Source organism: Idiotropiscis lumnitzeri, chromosome 19 (assembly GCF_059441095.1).
Source record: "Idiotropiscis lumnitzeri isolate Australia: NSW breed Sydney's pygmy pipehorse chromosome 19, RoL_Ilum_1.0, whole genome shotgun sequence".
NCBI classification, from domain to species: Eukaryota; Metazoa; Chordata; class Actinopteri; order Syngnathiformes; family Syngnathidae; genus Idiotropiscis; species Idiotropiscis lumnitzeri.
The window spans coordinates 4,866,597-4,882,740 of record NC_142409.1 but is presented as its reverse complement, the minus strand read 5'-3'; the positions used below and the strand labels follow the sequence as shown (position 1 = coordinate 4,882,740).

Sequence of the window (16,144 nt, the reverse complement as noted above, 5' to 3'; positions counted from 1 at the left end):
ATGGTATGAAACAAGTCAGTGAGGTGGTGGTTAATGGGGGCATGAGGTTCATTTTGTACCACCCAAGCTGCCCTCCTTGTTTGTTCTCACCCTACCTCTGTGCTTCCTTCCTGTTCTGTATATATAAAGTTTGCAACTTTGTGGCTACATTAGAAATACCTCACGGTCATTGGATTTCCACCCTCGTTTGCCATGCTCCAAATTCGGCCCTTCCTCCTTTGCTCTTCTCTGGCCCGCCCGTGCTCCTCTCTTCCTGCAGACACTTTAGTATCTCCTTACTGTCTGATGTTTTTTATTTTATACATATATATATATCGACTCTCGTTCCTGATTGGATAAGTCCATTCAAATGTGGTTAACCAAACTACTCATTTCTGGAACTAGAGGTGCTGTTTTTGCTTTAAACTGAAGAGATCTTGACAAAGCAGGCATCTGGAGGCGAAAGTCAGTCAGGAATTGACAGAGGAGGCCATTTAAAGGCAAGAATTTTATTGCAGCATTTTGATAGAGCAGGTGTGCACAATACTGTGGCAGGTGAGTGCAAAGGGCTGCACTGCAATTTATTGTATAAGCATCACATCAGATGTATGCAACTGTGACATTAAAGTGATAGAATTTACACAAAATCGATATGCAGGCTGGCAAACGAAATGATTTATTCCTGATATAAGCAAAAAGTGTCGTGAAAATGACTCCCACACACATCCATGGTGCAAGCCAGGTCAGCGTGCAGAGGAGTTGCACATCAACAGACCATCCATTTCCCGCTTTCTTGTTTTATGCTTTCATCAGAAGCGCATGAGTGATGCTGCTGTCACAGCACTTGCAGGATGGTTTTTGTCGGGCCCAGGGCACTTTTGGGAGGGGCGGTGTCAGGCGAGAAGAAGGGGGTGACGGGGGCAGTCGGTGAGGCAAGACAACAGTTGCTTTTGTGTGTCTGATCCGATCAGAAGCGGCGGGAGATGGAAAAAGGGGAACAAGGCGAATCCAGCCTGGACATGTGGTCACAATATGCGGTCATCTTAAAAATAGATGAGAGGGATCCACAGCGGGGACAGTGGGAAGGGAATACCTCGTCTTCAGTGTCAATCACCACAAAATCACACAGGAAATACGCTAAAAACATTCTCAGCTTTGATCGCAAGATGAAATGAAAGTAAGATTTTGATTGTATAGTGCAATTTGGGTTGGTTTCGGCGTCCATTTTTATGAGCTCAACCAGTGTCAAGTCAGTCTCATCTTCGCTGCAATCATTCAATTAAAGCTGTCATGGAGGAAGAGCGGAGATGTTAACTAACCTCTTTTAAATACAACATACCGAATGGCTTGGCGAACGATCACATGCGTTTCTCTTTCACAGATGACCCAAACTTGTTTTCGACTTTAATTTTTTTCCCCCCACGTTTCATGTTGTTTACGATGAGAGGCTCTTGTCAACGAGCAGCGGTTTTGAGTGCTTGCGAAGCACATTGACCGTAAAGCCCGCTAACTACATACATGACATACGGGAACCTGCCAAATCATGCGTGTCTCTGACGACACTATTTCCTTTCCCCGGCTTACTGATTGTGGGCTGCTTCTACACGCAGCACTAGACATGAGTCAGAATAATTGTTTGTGTGTGACAAATGCTGTGATGGAACACCCTTTTGAGCATTTGCAGCATCATGACGAAATGGCTCAGTGTGTGCCCACCGGCCACAACAATGTAGAAGTTTTGTGGGTGGGGGACCTTTGGTAGTATTTGGTCATCAGTCAGATGTGTGGAGTTTTGCCAGGCTCAACGATGTGCGTGGTGGGTGTTGCACTTCCGTCGTATTGTCCCTTTGTGGGCAAACAGTTTCAAACGTGAATGGTAATAATACTGTAATTGTACGTAGGGGTGACTACTGACTATATACTGTTGCTTGAGCGGGCAAGAGCAAAAAAAAAAAACCCCTTCACACATCGCCAGTCTTTCTGGTGACATACGGTGGTTGTGTTGGCTGCTAAATGCTTTCTTTATTGGCAGTTGAACAGTTGTAAACAATTTAGTCCACTCACATGATACTCAAACTTGATTGCTCCCAGTTCCTGCTGCTCCTTGTATGCCTCTTGGTCCCAAATACAGCAATGATATTGTTGTCCCACATTGTTTTTATTTCAACACAATGCATTGTGTGGTTGTGCGTTTAAAAAACAAAAAACAAAGCACTTTATTTGGCTGTTTGTCTGCACATTCGCAAGCCTGCACTTCACCCCCCCCCCCCCCATAATACCTTGGCATAACGCTGCCCCCCCCAGTTTGAGAACCACTGTTCGACTTGATGGGAGACATCATTTATGAGCTTATACAGTGCCTATCTTGAAAACTGGTGATAATGGTTGCGACCAGTAAGCACTTGCACGAATATTGTCTCCCTTTTAGTACAATTCCCTTCGACATGGACAAAGGAGTGGATTGAAGCCACATAGCTCTCGATGTCTGTGAATATAAATAATAAGACCTTGGTGTTTTGTAGAGCGTCACTGTTTTGGGCATCCCATATTTGTTTGTAACCAAGACGACGGCTCACATCCTGGTAATCCGGCTTGTGCGATGACTCCAGGAGATCATCGTCTCATGTATATTCCCCCAGACGGAACATATTCAGTATCGCTTATGTGCTTCTGCTGGGAATAGTAATGTGTCAGGTAATTCCTTCACTGGAATGTAAGAAGCCTCAAAAACATCCTGATAGCTGCTTTCTTTGATTGGTAAATGAGTGGTGGATGAGTCACGCAGTTCATTTGGATTGTCTTGGAATGTACTCGTTCTCGTCGTCAGATTGCCTCACATGGGGCTTTTCTGATGAAACCGTTTTAGATATCAGTCCTGCAGCTTTTATTTCCAACTCATCACTCATGCGGTGATTTATCGAATCTCGACTCACCCTGACGCTGTAAATAGGCAGAGTTGTTGTTCAAGCTCCGGTTAATGTGTGCGCATTGACGTCAGTGTCCTGCAGAAGCACTCCTGCCTAATCTGCTGGTCTGGACCACACTGTTTCCATTTTGCGGGCAAATGAATTAAAAGTGTCATGAGATACTTGAAAAGATGTATTATGATGCATGAAACAGATGGTCTTCTAAATGATTTTTTTCTATATCTTTCACTCACACAAACACTTTATTTGCACTTGGTAGCCTTTTTAGCCTCTTTTTAAGCCCTCAAGTGTACCTGCAACATTGCCTTCTGCAATTGGAGACGGAAACCTTTGATATTTGCTTTTATGAGTCAGTCATACTGGGCAATTTTGCAGATGCCAGAGTGGGAAATCTACGGCATTATTCCAGGAAAGAGAGAGGGAAAGACTACACTGCATTCAAAACTGATATAAAATGGCCTTAATGGTACGCTGAGTGTTAAAGTGTGGGCGTACTCTCCTGATTTAGAAAGAACTCTGCCGCACCAAGCTTGGGGACTTATAAACACTCTTTCTCGACTAAATCTTTATTGAAATCTCACATAATAACAACAATAAAACATTCCTGCAAAAATATACCCGTCAATATCTAATAAAATATAATATTAATAACAAACAAAAATGCCTCATGCGTCTTTTGCTAAACTAGAACCTTAGCATATAATTGCTAACTGATCAATAGATTTTTCTTAGCGCTGAAACAGTTACGATGGACACGCAAGCCAATTAACTGCTTGAGTGATTATCTATTTGTTTCCCTTCTAAGACCTGGACACATCTCTTCCTGTGTACGTCGACTTAACCATCCCAATAACATTGCACTATGCTGTTATTGGCTTCTCTTGGGTCTTCCATTCCGCGGATCTCCCTGGACAGAAAACACACGCATCTTATGAGAAAGGATGTTTTTAATGGAAAGGGAAAAATGACATTACGAGATGACTCACCAGGGCAGAGAAAGCGCCATTGTGAGCTGACTTTCCATATTTGGGCTGCTCACTCTTCACCTGTCGTCTTGCTCGGATCACCTGTAGGAGAAGCCAATTGTCAGCGTTCAGTCATGATGATATGTCTGTCCACTTCAATCCTTTTTTTTTCTAGAGCCCTGAATGTGTTCGGTGCCTGCTGCACATTGATCCAGCCTGCACAACAAGGCTCTTTGCCCCAGCCTCGTGTCTGCTCAGGGGTTGTCATGGAGACTCACCTGTAGGGGGTTGGATTTCTTATCGTTGCTAAGGAGTGAAAAGGAGCCGACGCGGGATTTACGCTTGTTCTTCTTCTTATTCAATGCCTGTGCCAAGTGTCGCCTGGACCTGTCAGCCTTGGAGGAGGGTTGACACGGCAATTAGACACGCACACACACACGCACGTACATGCACATGTGCTCATCACTTGCCAAAACATTGCTGTAATGGATTTACCTGGATGAGACTGTTTGGAAAACCTTTCACAGAGAAAGCTCCAGGAAGGTTGGAGTGACCTGGGCGGGCGTGGCTTCTCCTCTCCACCTGCCTCTTACGTCTGAGCAGTACCTACAACATGCCACAGTCATCATGCACAATGACACAGGTGGGCATCTCCTATCACTATACGAAGAAGCACGTTTTTATATGACCTGTACGTCACCGCCATTGAAATTTTATTAGACGCCCAACTCCATTGATTCATGCTCATAAAAATCCTTTCCTGCATTGCTCATTGATCAGAGCATTAACGAGGAAATGTTATTGATCTCGCCTGTGTGCCCTAACAAATGGACTGTCAGCACTAGAGGCAACAGGTTTCCAATTTGGACTTTGTGGTCAATTTATGACACTATTGCTGGTTCTTGACTTCATCAATAATTCATTGTCTGTGCTAAGTATTCACGCAAAAAAACGCATCTATATCTCCTTTTTCATCCCTCACATTTCCCTTTCTGACCTGAGATAAAAGATGAATAAAAACACAGGCCTTCCTTATTAGTGATGTTGTTTACGGTGCTCGCTGTAATTGCCCTTGACCTACATTGCAATGATTGTGCCCATTTTTCATCGCATTGCTGCATGTGGATATTTGGCACTGACATAATTGGAACATGCATCATGTCATTCCGTGTTTCCAAGCTGCCAACAAGCCAGATTGCTCATCTGGGCTCCACCACGTTTCCATAGTCACACCACTATAGCTTTATTACCACTACAACATGTATCACTGATCTAATCTTAATAGCTTTGAATGAAGCAATGTAACTGTTTTGCATTTCAAGGTGTACACAAGATTAAAATCTGCAAACCAAGCTATACTTAATTTAATTTTCCTCACTCGGTTATAGCTGCCGCCTTCCTCACAAAAAGAGGATGGAACTTCAGAGCAGTATGTGGACTCTGTAATTGTGTACAGATGTTTGCAAAAGGTGGAACATACCTGCTCTTCACGTTCAGGTATTGGCTGCTGCAGGCCTTGATCACTCGTCTGAGAATAGAATGAGAAAGTGCATATGATTAATGATAACATAAATCACATAACATACATTTTTTGTAAAATTATATTTTTGGAGCTTTGCATTTTGTGCATGTTCAGGTGGAGCCAGTGTCTTGGCTGTATATTTTTCCTGCCTGTGCAAACAAAAGGTTAATAGGGTAAGTAATTTTTTTTTTTCTTCAAGAGTTCTGCAGCCTTCATTTAACATAAGCAAAAATCCAACGGCGTCCCATTCTGCTTCATGCATTATGAGTCATCGTGCCAAAAATTCCTTTTTTAGATATTTTACTGCATCGAACATGCTAATGACGATTTTGGAAGCCAATTTAAAGTGAAGTTTAGTTACTCGTGATTCGGCCTTTACATATGAGGTGCTTCCACATTTGTGTGCATGTGGAGTATTTGCTTTTCCAATAACTTAAAGAAAAGCATATATGCGGCACCGACTTCCTTAGATTAAAAAGAAAAATCCTTCCCATATGTAAATTCTTCCATGTGGGGGAGACATTTCTTTTCAACATTTGCAGCTGTAAAATCCATAGTCCAGATGAGGAGCTCTATTATGGACAAAACACGACGACTTTCCGCAGAAAAATGCTTAACCGCACGTTTGAAGTCAAACAGCCTGCAGCCACATAAAACGAAAACGAAAACAAAAAAAAAATAAAATAAAGGGCTCAGAGGGATTTTTTGTTCCACAGTGGGGTTATTTTGGGTGCTTTTGGCCTTATGGATGCAAAAACCATTACAATGAGATGCTTTGCCAGTTAGGCAATCTAATTATATGTCATTGCTGTTCAGGGTTATTTTGTTTGCTGCAATCTTGAAGCGCTCTTGACCGCTACTGTTGCCACACATAGACACACAGCTGCCTCCTTCCAGGGAGTCGGTCAGTGATAGAACAATACCGTATGTGGACACGTGAAATAGGATATCTGGCCCTTACATCTAGAAAATGAAATACGAAAAGAAAATTGTTGACGTTTGAAGTCATAACGTCGATGCTGGAGTGTGTCAGTTGGTATTTTTGGAGTAGAAAAGCTTTTAAGAGGTGATACTTGTGTTGCCGTTCACTGTCAAGGTTTTTGATGGGCCATGGTTTGTGCTCAACCCACAAAAAAAAAAAGAGGTCTTCTTCAAAACGTAAAGCGTCGAAAAGTCCAGAATAGAACCGCAGTTTGAAGAGGCGTGTCTGAATATAATTGATTGTATAGTATACATTCCATGAAAGCTATCACCTTAAAAATGACACAAAAGTTTGGTCATCATATTGATTGTGTTATAATATTAAAATAGCGGATAATAAGCAATTTATACTATCAAAGAATAGTTGTTTTGTGACATGAGATTATTTCGTGTATTTTCAGAAAAATCCTCAATATTTTTGTTCATATCGTGTACAATCACACAACAGTGAATGAGTGAAGTAAAATAATGCATTAAATGATTCTAAAATACTTATTTTAGGTTTGATTATAGATCAAATCAATATTTTCATATCTGTTGAAATGTATTTACACATTCCTATATTTTTTTTTTAATTAATAATTTTTTTTAAGCATTTACGGCATTTTTATATAGTGTACATAACTCACCGGTTTGAATATGTCCGTTTGACAAAGTTAAGTTGACGTAACGAAACATTTTCACATCAGATCACGATCTTGATGGGGGATAAAAAGTGTTTCTCGCTACAATAAGCAGTGAATTATTTTCTCTCGTCTCGCTCTTCCAAGTACACTGATGATGAGATTTGTTGGCAGTCCCCCTCGCTGGACACCGTGAGAAGAATCGTCCTACCTGCTCGTCCGCCGCCTGTGTGTTGACGCACAAGTCGGCCGCGCTTCCTCCCGAGCAGTCAAGCGCATGAGACAGCAAGCTCGCCTGCAGGCAGAGCAAACACAGCCACACGGTAAAGCCCATGATCCAGTCTGGAAGTCGAGTGTTCCCAACCCCCGTCAGCTCCTCGCTTTATACTCTCGGCTCCTCTAATGAGGACCAGATGCTGGGAAACATGCGTCCATGCCAGCTTCACACAGACACGCAGCTCACCGCAAGCCAGGCGCTCCACGCCTGCAGCCAATGGCTTGCGGTCCTGCACAAACATGTAAGACATCTTCTGGAACACCCCCACTACTACCACCTTCACCCTTATGAGCTCACAACCCCATTGAGCAAAAGATGAGTTGGAAAAAACATTTTCAACTCGGCCCGTTGATAGTGAATTCTGACAATCACAGCAAACTGCGTACACGGAAAGGAAACATACTTTGAAGCTTCGAACGCAACTTTGGCCAAACTTTATTTCCCATCCTAGCGTTAGATACAGATTTTTCTGGTTACGGGGGTCACAGCCTTGTGTGCTGCTAGAATAAATTCGCCAGACCAAGTGACAATAAGCAGACTGTCTAGCATTGTTAACTTGAAGATCATAAATGGTAAAGTCTATGCGTACAAAGTTTGTCTTTTGAGAAAAGCTCAAGATAAATTAGTAGTCGTTGTCATAGAGTTGCGGGCCAGTTCAAATCTTATTTTCAGTAGATGCCGCGGGCTGCTAAAAAAAATGGATGGCGGGGGTGCAAACAGCCCGAGGGTTGGACTTTATGACGCCTCTGCTTAAACAATTGAAAACTCCCCGTTTAGTTCTCTGTGCATATGCAGACAGGTTTGCAGCTCAATTTCCCTTCAGGAAGCCCAATAACCATTTGGAAACTTACATGAACTGTTAAAATGGTTACCATGTGACTCACATTACCAGACGTACACATTGTGGAAGCACTTAGCGCACCTTATGTGGGAATTTTTTATTTATTTATTTATTTTTCAACAGTTTTTACAATGTTGCTTGCCAGAAAGAATGCATCTCCTGGACGGGGGCATGTAGCGCATGAATAGGTAGTTTGTCTAAAGGTGTGTTACACGATGGAAGGAGTGACTCGGAGTGAGTGAGTGTGGGAGCGGAGGCTAAAATGCCTTCAAGCCTCGAGCACTTATTCCCAGAGGAATTGTTTCCCGCCGGTATTGGAAACGTGCTGCTGAGAAAAGGCAAAAATTGTTTAATTTCCTCTCCAGGTTAAGGCGGTTGTAAACTCGACAGTTTCCTGACGTGCGAAAGACGTGCTTGTTATCAAATTCCCACAATTCCCCAAAGTGGCCTCAATGTTATGTGGAGACTGTTTTTGCAAATGTCTCGAGCGAGACCGCGACCGCCGGGCTGATGATGAGATGGATGGGAGGGATGTTTAAGTCTGGAGACAAGGAGAGAAAGCATAAAAAATGACCTTGCAAACCTTGGTTGTTCTTGGCAGTCAAGCCAGAACGGACTCATGAGGATAGATACTGAGCGATTCAACTCAGCGGATCATTTCGGCCTCAGAGCCTAAGTTTGTATGATATGTTGAAATGAAAGCGACATGGCGAGCTTACGTTAACCTCATGAAAACCACAGTGAGGACATGCCAGTCAAATTCCTTATGAGAAATATCCCATAAAGCATGGAGCCTTGTAAAATCCAGACGGGAAGCGATTCTGTGCCTCCATCTTGTGTTGAGAGCGACTGTCGTTGTATGAGGATGATGCTCTGCGGCTAGCATCGGCTGACGTAAACGCTTGTCTGCTCTGACCAAACATGACACGACAGGAGACGCGTAACACAGGGATGTGCGTCGTATGTGTGTGCGTGAGTTTGAGGGTGGGCAGACACAAGCCAGCTGTTCGGCAGTGGGTTAGGAAACAACATTTGGGTCGTAAGAGACATGACTCACACAATAATGGATGTTTTGAATTAGTTGAAACATGCTCTTCATTGCTGCTAATTACAGACAGACCTTTTCTCACTTAAGGGACATTTGCAGATGTTTTATGCGCGCTCATCTCTAATGTAGTAAATGACTCAGCGGCGAATGGGACTTTAGCACTTTTGATTTAATGGGTGTTCCGACGGCGTTATCAGATAAAGGATTTGTATTTTCTACATTTTGTTTTTGTTCTTTAAACAATTTGAGTCTACTTGTTCTACATCTGACTGATTCGCTGAGTCTTGTTTGTTCAACTTGACTATCCGTCTTTATGATTATCACTGAGTCTCGCTGCTGGGTTTGTATTTTGTTAAATTTAATGCCGTGTAGAAATAAATGTACTGTCTAATCCAAAATGACGTCCGCCTTTTTGCTCTATTTATCAACATAAAGTTACTAAGCGATTGTTATCTCGAGCAACGCTGATGGTAAAGACTATTTGGAGTGCTTTAAAGATGTTTTGCATAGCGCGATTCATCTCACACTGCTTGGTATCCAAAATGATATGTGAGAATCTGGAATTGAGTAAAAAAAAAAATACAGAACATTTTCATTCATTGTTTTTCATGAATGAAAATTTTTATAACAAGGGGCAATAAAGTTTTGTCTTCATCCGCTGCATGGAAAACAAAGTGCAGCAGTTTGATTGCTTGTTAGGGAATTAAATAATCTTGTAAATAATTTTGTTTTACGGACTACAATGCACCAGCAAGAACGCATGTTCATTTTATGGATAATCAATTACATAGATTCGAAATGACGGTGACTGCGAGTGGGGATCAACGCCTCAGTGTGGTTTAAAATAGTATTGATGAGCCAATCGTATGCTGCAAACGCGAGGAAGTGGGTCATGAGGAGTGTGATTATGGCCTGAAATAGAAAAGTGAAACACTGCTGGAATGACAGTGTCTGTGCCCTGGCAGCGCTCTTCACAAAATGGAACTGGCGTAAAATTGCACCTATGGTGAAAAACCCGATTTTGATGCAGCGTGGTCCACGCAGACTCTAAATCCGAGTGCCGATGCGTCACCCAAGTATTTAAACGCATACCTGAACCGGATGAATGCAGCAGTCATCTAAACGGGAATATTCGAATTCAAGCCAATTTGTCTTTCGGACCGTGACGTCAAGAGCAAGCAAAGGTCATGGCCTCTCCCTATCTCTCATCTATATCCCATCGTCTCTCAGCTCTGGTTACCATGGCAGCAAGCAGTTGTATTCAAACAATGCCACAGTGGGCTGGGAGAGCAGCAAGATGCGTGCGGATGAAAACGGGTGTGGACGCGTTTCCTGCAGCGGCAATGAGACGAGGATTATTCCGCATGCACTCAGGTGCGCCGTCAATGAATGTTTTTTTTTTCTTTTTTCATATTGTATGGTGTTGTTTTGCGTGGTTTGCTATCAACATATCTCTCTGTTTGTGTGTCTTTATTGATTGTTTTAGTTTTATATAGTGTCATTCACTGTATCCTTCTTGCTTGGTCATCCGTCTCGCACGGTGCTGGAAGGATGAAACGACGGGCGATATGTGTGAGTGTTGCTTCCACACACCTCCCCTTTTTAAACTGTTGCGAAAGAGAAGCAGGCAAATTTACTCACACTCATAAAATACGCACAATAGCAGAGGAGTTAGTGTGACTAATGTAGTCCGGATGGAGAGCAACCACACAATATGTTGTGGGCTTTCCTCATTGGAAAGAATAACAATTAGTAGGAGGTGAGTGAAGACAGGGATTCTGGCTGTGTGGGAGAGTTGCACTAACGCAAGCCTCGAATTGTCTTGAGTAAACATCCAATTCGGCACAAGGCAGCATACATGTGTCGTATCTGTAGAACATAATGTATTCCGGGATGCCGGACAACGTCTGATTTATTCCGAAATCCAAATGCTTCTTATTGGAAGTAATGGAAATTGAATCATTCGCCGCCACAGTCAAAGTGTCACAATCACGAGTGTAATTTGCATGACACAGCTGGGAGGTCTGGCAAAGCAAAACCCGCAATTTTCTTGACATAAATACAATTCCTCCCATTCAGATAAGAGATCCCAAAATAAGTTCTTTCCTACTCATCATATTTGTGCAACGCTTCGCGTTTCCCTGACTCTGTAATTGTGTTTCCCACAATAGTGTTGGCAGGCGGCTAACAGTCAACAGCGACTTACAGCAAATATATGTCACCTCACCTTTGGCTGGCCAACAGTATTCCTGAATGTTTAAGTCTATATAATCCTGTCCCCCCTAAAAAAAAAATTATTGTGAGGTTACACTTTAAACAAATAAATATATTCTTTCCTCACTATGAATAGCAACGCGGCAGATGATGACTCATGATAAATTATTTGGTGCTCGGTTTCCCGCACCGCAACGGCCACTTATTGTCAAATCGACGTGTAATGGAAGTAGCGAACCGAGGATTTGACACACTTTATTGGTCGATTAAATTTTAAATCACAAACACCATTTTTCATAACGTGCTTCTTATCTAACACCTTTCATCGGCTAATAAAGGTGACAATTATGAATGAGTGACTCATTTAAAATAAACTACCACGAGGCCTCACGTCACAAAGCTAACAGTACTGTTTCAAAAATATTTTGTTGAATATTTGAGAGCTTCAATGAAGGCAAAACATTTCTCGTTGTATCCTGTTGAACCAAAATCTGGACGTGGAAGGAGTAACGAGCGTCTGTGTGCTTTGTGCTCACCTCAGTGGTCAGAGGAAGTGATTCAGCCTTGAAAAAGCCTCCGCCTCACCCTCCCCATGAGAGGGAAGGGACAGTCAACAGCACGCCATCACCGCTGTCGCCAGCTGGTGTGCGCAAATGCATCAGGGGCGAGTGGCATCGCTAGAGTCACTGGCTGCTCGAATGTCACAGGTGAAGGAACGCTTCCTCTGAAACAAGTATGGTGCTCCTGCAAATATTGCCGTCATTTTGATACTTAAAGTACTCCCAACTATGATTTATAACGTGTCTCTCAATAAGATTGCTCTAGCTGGCCATTAGAAATGGAATAGGACGTTCCACGCGGACTTAAGGGCCTTTTTATTTAAAGTGTGCCACCTTCTGATTTGCTCATAAATAGAAGTAAAACAAATAAATCACAGCTTGCTTTTTCCTCACCTCAGATCAAGTGTCCCCCATCGGGTGTAAGAACAAGTTCATTGTAAGTGACTCAGTGCCAGAGCATGAGGTCTTTAATAAGATTTACTACACAATATATTTGTGAGCAAAAGTTGCTCTAAAGGTTGCAAAAATGTGCTCGTGACCAGGAGGATTAATGATACACTGTTGGCCTTGTTCCTTCGTCCGCGCTGGAAAGAGATAAAAGAGAATAAAATCTTTTGATTGTGTTTGGTGAGATGTGTGGTCCGAGTCTTTAAACAAGACATGCCGACACATCAAGCAAAGCAGTTTTTGTGGGGCATGGGTGTTTTGTTTAACTCTCCAAACAATGAACTCAAAAAGCATACTGTATCAAGTTTGAAGCCTGTTTGCCAAAGTCAAACATTTCCTGTTGGTTTTAGCTCATTAGACACAACATTATTGACACCTGCACAAGCCAAGAGTTTATTCAAAGAATCAGATATTATTCATTTATATTTCCAACGCTAATAATGTCCCACTCCGAATGGCACTGTGAAATGAATTTAACTATCTTGCAGATCAAACTTGTTTAATGGTAACTTTTGCACTTTTCAACTTGACTTGATGTCACCTGTGGCATAACTTTCCCAAAATAATATAACCTGACTTTGGAGTTGCATTAGATTTGATGATAAAGACAAAAGATTGCACTTGAGATCCACACATGTGACTTGATCACATCTCTGCTACTAATAAGATGGAGGAGGAAAAACAGCAGTTCATTGAGTTTACCCTGGGATTCAATTTGGATCAATAGCTAGACACAATGTGTGTTGCTGATTTCACCAACAACATCTGAAAGTGACACATTGGCGTAGAATTAAATTGGGATGTCTTCATCTCAGCCTGGAGGCTAATTGCACTGTGACTATCTTTGTGAATGAAGCAGCCAGCAGCCTCCTCCTTATTCCTCCCCCTCCTCCTTGCAGTGCCAACATTTTTGAGCACAGGTGCCAACATCCATCACATCAGCCCCTTTCTAACCAACCGCATGTGCTTTCCAGTCCTTTCATGGCACACAACCACTCAACGAACCGGTAAACAGGTTGTGTGCCAACCGCTGCTCTCACCTCACCTCCCCGTGCCCCCCCCCCTTACCTCCCCCTCCTTCTCCTCTGCGTAATACAAACCTCGTGATCGCCCATTCAGTTCTGCAAACGTCTGCCTTTCAAAGAAGGCAGCCGAGAGGTGGAGGTTGGGCAAATTACGAGGGGGGGGCCAGGCAGGTGTTGTGGAAGTTAACGCTGGCTAGGAAGAGGAGGGAGAGTGTGGCTGACGGTCCACTGGTACCGGCTGATCCCGTAAGTGATCCACAACAAGTCGCTGCGCTATGGACTCATAGGTGATTGTGTTATGTGAGTGTGTGTGATTGCCACTTAGCATGGCTGCAACACGAGCTTGCTTTCTGCTTCTCATCGCAGCTTTTGCGGACGCGTGGAACATCAGTGATGATGCTTTTACTTTTTTTTAAAATGTTTTTTTTTTTTTTTGCTTCCTAAGTGCGATCGAGCAACCTGACGTTTCCTTATTGTCACGGTGCTAAAATCACGCCGTTGTTCCACGCTTTCATTTCTAACGTGGCGGTGCGCGAATGCTCCTTTAAAAAAAAAAAGTAAGATAAAAATGCGTCATTTAGAAGGGGGGGGGCGTGTGGAAATAACCATGAAATGTGCATGGCGTGGATCTCGATGTAGCCAAGATGAAAAGGAAGATTCGGGGTCTTTAAAGTGTTCTATCACGTGTATTTGTCAATTGCTTGGTTTAATGAGCGCCGGCTTTAAAAAAAAAAAAAATACAACAACAACTAAAAAAAAAACAAAGTCATGTTTTGTTTCAGAATAATAAACCCTCATCCCTCTGGAATGCGAGCTGCAAATCCGGCGTGCTGTGTTTGTGGAGATTTAGGTGAAAGAGGCGCACAGTTTGTTGGTTTGTTTGTGGTTGCTGCTTACCTGTTGACAACACAGCCATCACTTGATAGTGGAAACGTACACTGAGCTATCCAATCACCAAGATTTTATTTATATTGTGGTGGTGTCATTATTACTTCACGTCAGGTATGCAGTGCACATCCCTCACAATGTAAATGACAAAAACAGTATTTTTAAAACGTGATAATATCGATCGACCGAATGCCATCTTTGGGGAAACAAAAGCAAGCAGTGTGATATATGTCATGTTTGGTCAGCTTTGCTATCCACCCCATTGTTCAAGTTTATGAAGTGACTGAGAATAATTTTTTTTTTTTTGGGTGACTGAACAGGACCAATGCCACCCTTCACCCAGTTTTGTGGAAAACGGGTTTTGTGTAATCCCACAGACAGAAAGCAAGCAACAGACGTGTGTGACATAATCTCCTTTGTGGAATTAATAAGAATAGTTGGAATGTCTCTTTTTCCCGGCAAAGTTTTCGACTTGTTGCAGTGAGCAATTGATGTGATTTTGATTGTGAATGAAAAGTTCCCTTCAGAGCTCGTAAAGTGTTTGTTCACATTACTAACTGTATAGTGTTGACAAAGATGTTCAGTGAGAGCAATTGCAATTAGATATTGTAAATCCTTTTGGCTGTTCTCTATCGTAGATGTTAAACGCTTGACAGTTTTGGCTCAGAGGTTGTCTGACTGGCGCTTACAAAATGTTGCGATTTATTTATTCTTTTCAGCTGAACTAAGTTACTCTTGTGTAGAAGACCAGATTCCATTCTTTGACACGGGACAAAAGTCTTTAACGGTGAATGGACTTCTACTCATCTACCCCAGCGATACTCATTTTGGATATCTTTCAAAATCAATTGGATAACTCATTCTTTAATCACTGAGGTTGGACGCTCGCTCACCATATCTCAAATAATCGAGTCATTTCCTGCTGCATTAATTATAGAAACCTAAAGACATTTTGGTGAAAGCCTCAAAAAGCGCTCAGAGTGTTGCTCTCAGTTTTCTACCCTGTGACTTTTACCAGCTGACCCAACAAAGTCGGTCCAAACAAGCAGTTCATTTAATGCTTGGCTGCACCTGCCATTTTATCATGCCTGGCGTCCAATAGCACGCTTTTCCTCAAGCTGGTGTTTCTTGTGTGAATTGGTCATTATTTAAAGGATTGACAACTGTACCTCCTCATGGGAAATGCCTCAGTGTGACCTCGTTTTATCCGTCCCTCAGCACGAAAGCGTGTCGGGCTACATATATGATATAAAGATATTAATTGTTGCTGAGGTTACTGGAATTGAGAGTTCTGACTTCAACTATACATTAAGACTACACATTATTAGTGTGTTCAAATTTAGCGAAAGAATGATGTCAAGTGAGTTTTGTTAAATGTAAAAAAAGAACATGATTTATTTATTTTATTTTTTTGGAGACTTCGGAAACCTTAGACCTTGGGCAGTTTTCCAACATTCTTGCGAGCCACTGGTGTCTTGTTGGCATCCTCTCTCACACACTGATTGAACACGTTTCTTTTAATTCCCAGACCAAGTGTCATATCTGAGCGTTTTGGCATTACATTGTGATTCTAATGCATATTTTGTGGTTAAATATTGCCCCCCCAATGTCGTTTTCCGCACAGGACCTGAAATATATCAGAAAAAACATCTCCTGTCTTCCTTAAACCTGCTATAGAAACCTCACACTCATTTGAATAAGTTGTCAGACTTGCTATCACTTCTTCCAGCATGATCCTTTCATGTTGTCATGGTGACTGTACCCTGCTGGACTGCTTGGCCCTCTCATTACGCTATGCGGCTGCTGTGTATCGGTGTATACTTCACTCCAAGGGCCTGATCGCAATA

At 42.4% G+C, this 16,144-nt stretch overlaps 2 protein-coding genes across 7 annotated transcripts in view; one reads left to right on the top strand and one right to left on the bottom strand.

Annotated features, from left to right (window-relative positions):
• Nucleotides 1-3,441: 3,441 nt before the first annotated feature.
• Nucleotides 3,442-7,470, bottom strand: LOC148318208 (uncharacterized). The gene is made up of 6 exons (XM_088283231.1): nucleotides 7,209-7,470; nucleotides 5,352-5,399; nucleotides 4,367-4,477; nucleotides 4,150-4,266; nucleotides 3,893-3,973; nucleotides 3,442-3,813 (listed from the first exon to the last, which is right to left on the bottom strand). Exons 1-6 carry the CDS (start codon nucleotides 7,329-7,331, stop codon nucleotides 3,775-3,777), a joined length of 519 nt encoding a protein of 172 aa, XP_088139357.1. The 5' UTR covers nucleotides 7,332-7,470; the 3' UTR covers nucleotides 3,442-3,774.
• A 2,971-nt stretch (nucleotides 7,471-10,441) lies between these two features.
• LOC148318207 (rab effector MyRIP-like) overlaps nucleotides 10,442-16,144 on the top strand; it is a 71,439-nt gene continuing 65,736 nt past the window's right edge. For 3 of the 6 annotated variants that reach the window (XM_088283360.1, XM_088283355.1, XM_088283361.1), the window contains exon 1: nucleotides 13,514-13,655. The gene's annotated coding sequence lies outside the window, so the exon portion shown is untranslated. Of the gene's footprint in view, nucleotides 10,538-10,649; nucleotides 10,736-13,513; nucleotides 13,697-16,144 lie in introns of those variants that run through there. The other 3 variants (XM_088283357.1, XM_088283359.1, XM_088283358.1) reach the window with 3 other exon arrangements.

What these genes read in the sequence shown, in the direction of transcription:
- LOC148318208 (XM_088283231.1), bottom strand. Translation starts at nt 7,331, where the DNA reads ATGGGCTTTACCGTGTGGCTGTGTTTGCTCTGCCTGCAGGCGAGCTTG. An exon ending in TTCCAAACAGTCTCATCCAG is followed by an intron (nt 4,267 to 4,366) that starts GTAAATCCATTA and finishes CCCTCCTCCAAG; the next exon opens with GCTGACAGGTCCAGGCGACA. An exon ending in AGAAATCCAACCCCCTACAG is followed by an intron (nt 3,974 to 4,149) that starts GTGAGTCTCCAT and finishes CTTCTCCTACAG; the next exon opens with GTGATCCGAGCAAGACGACA.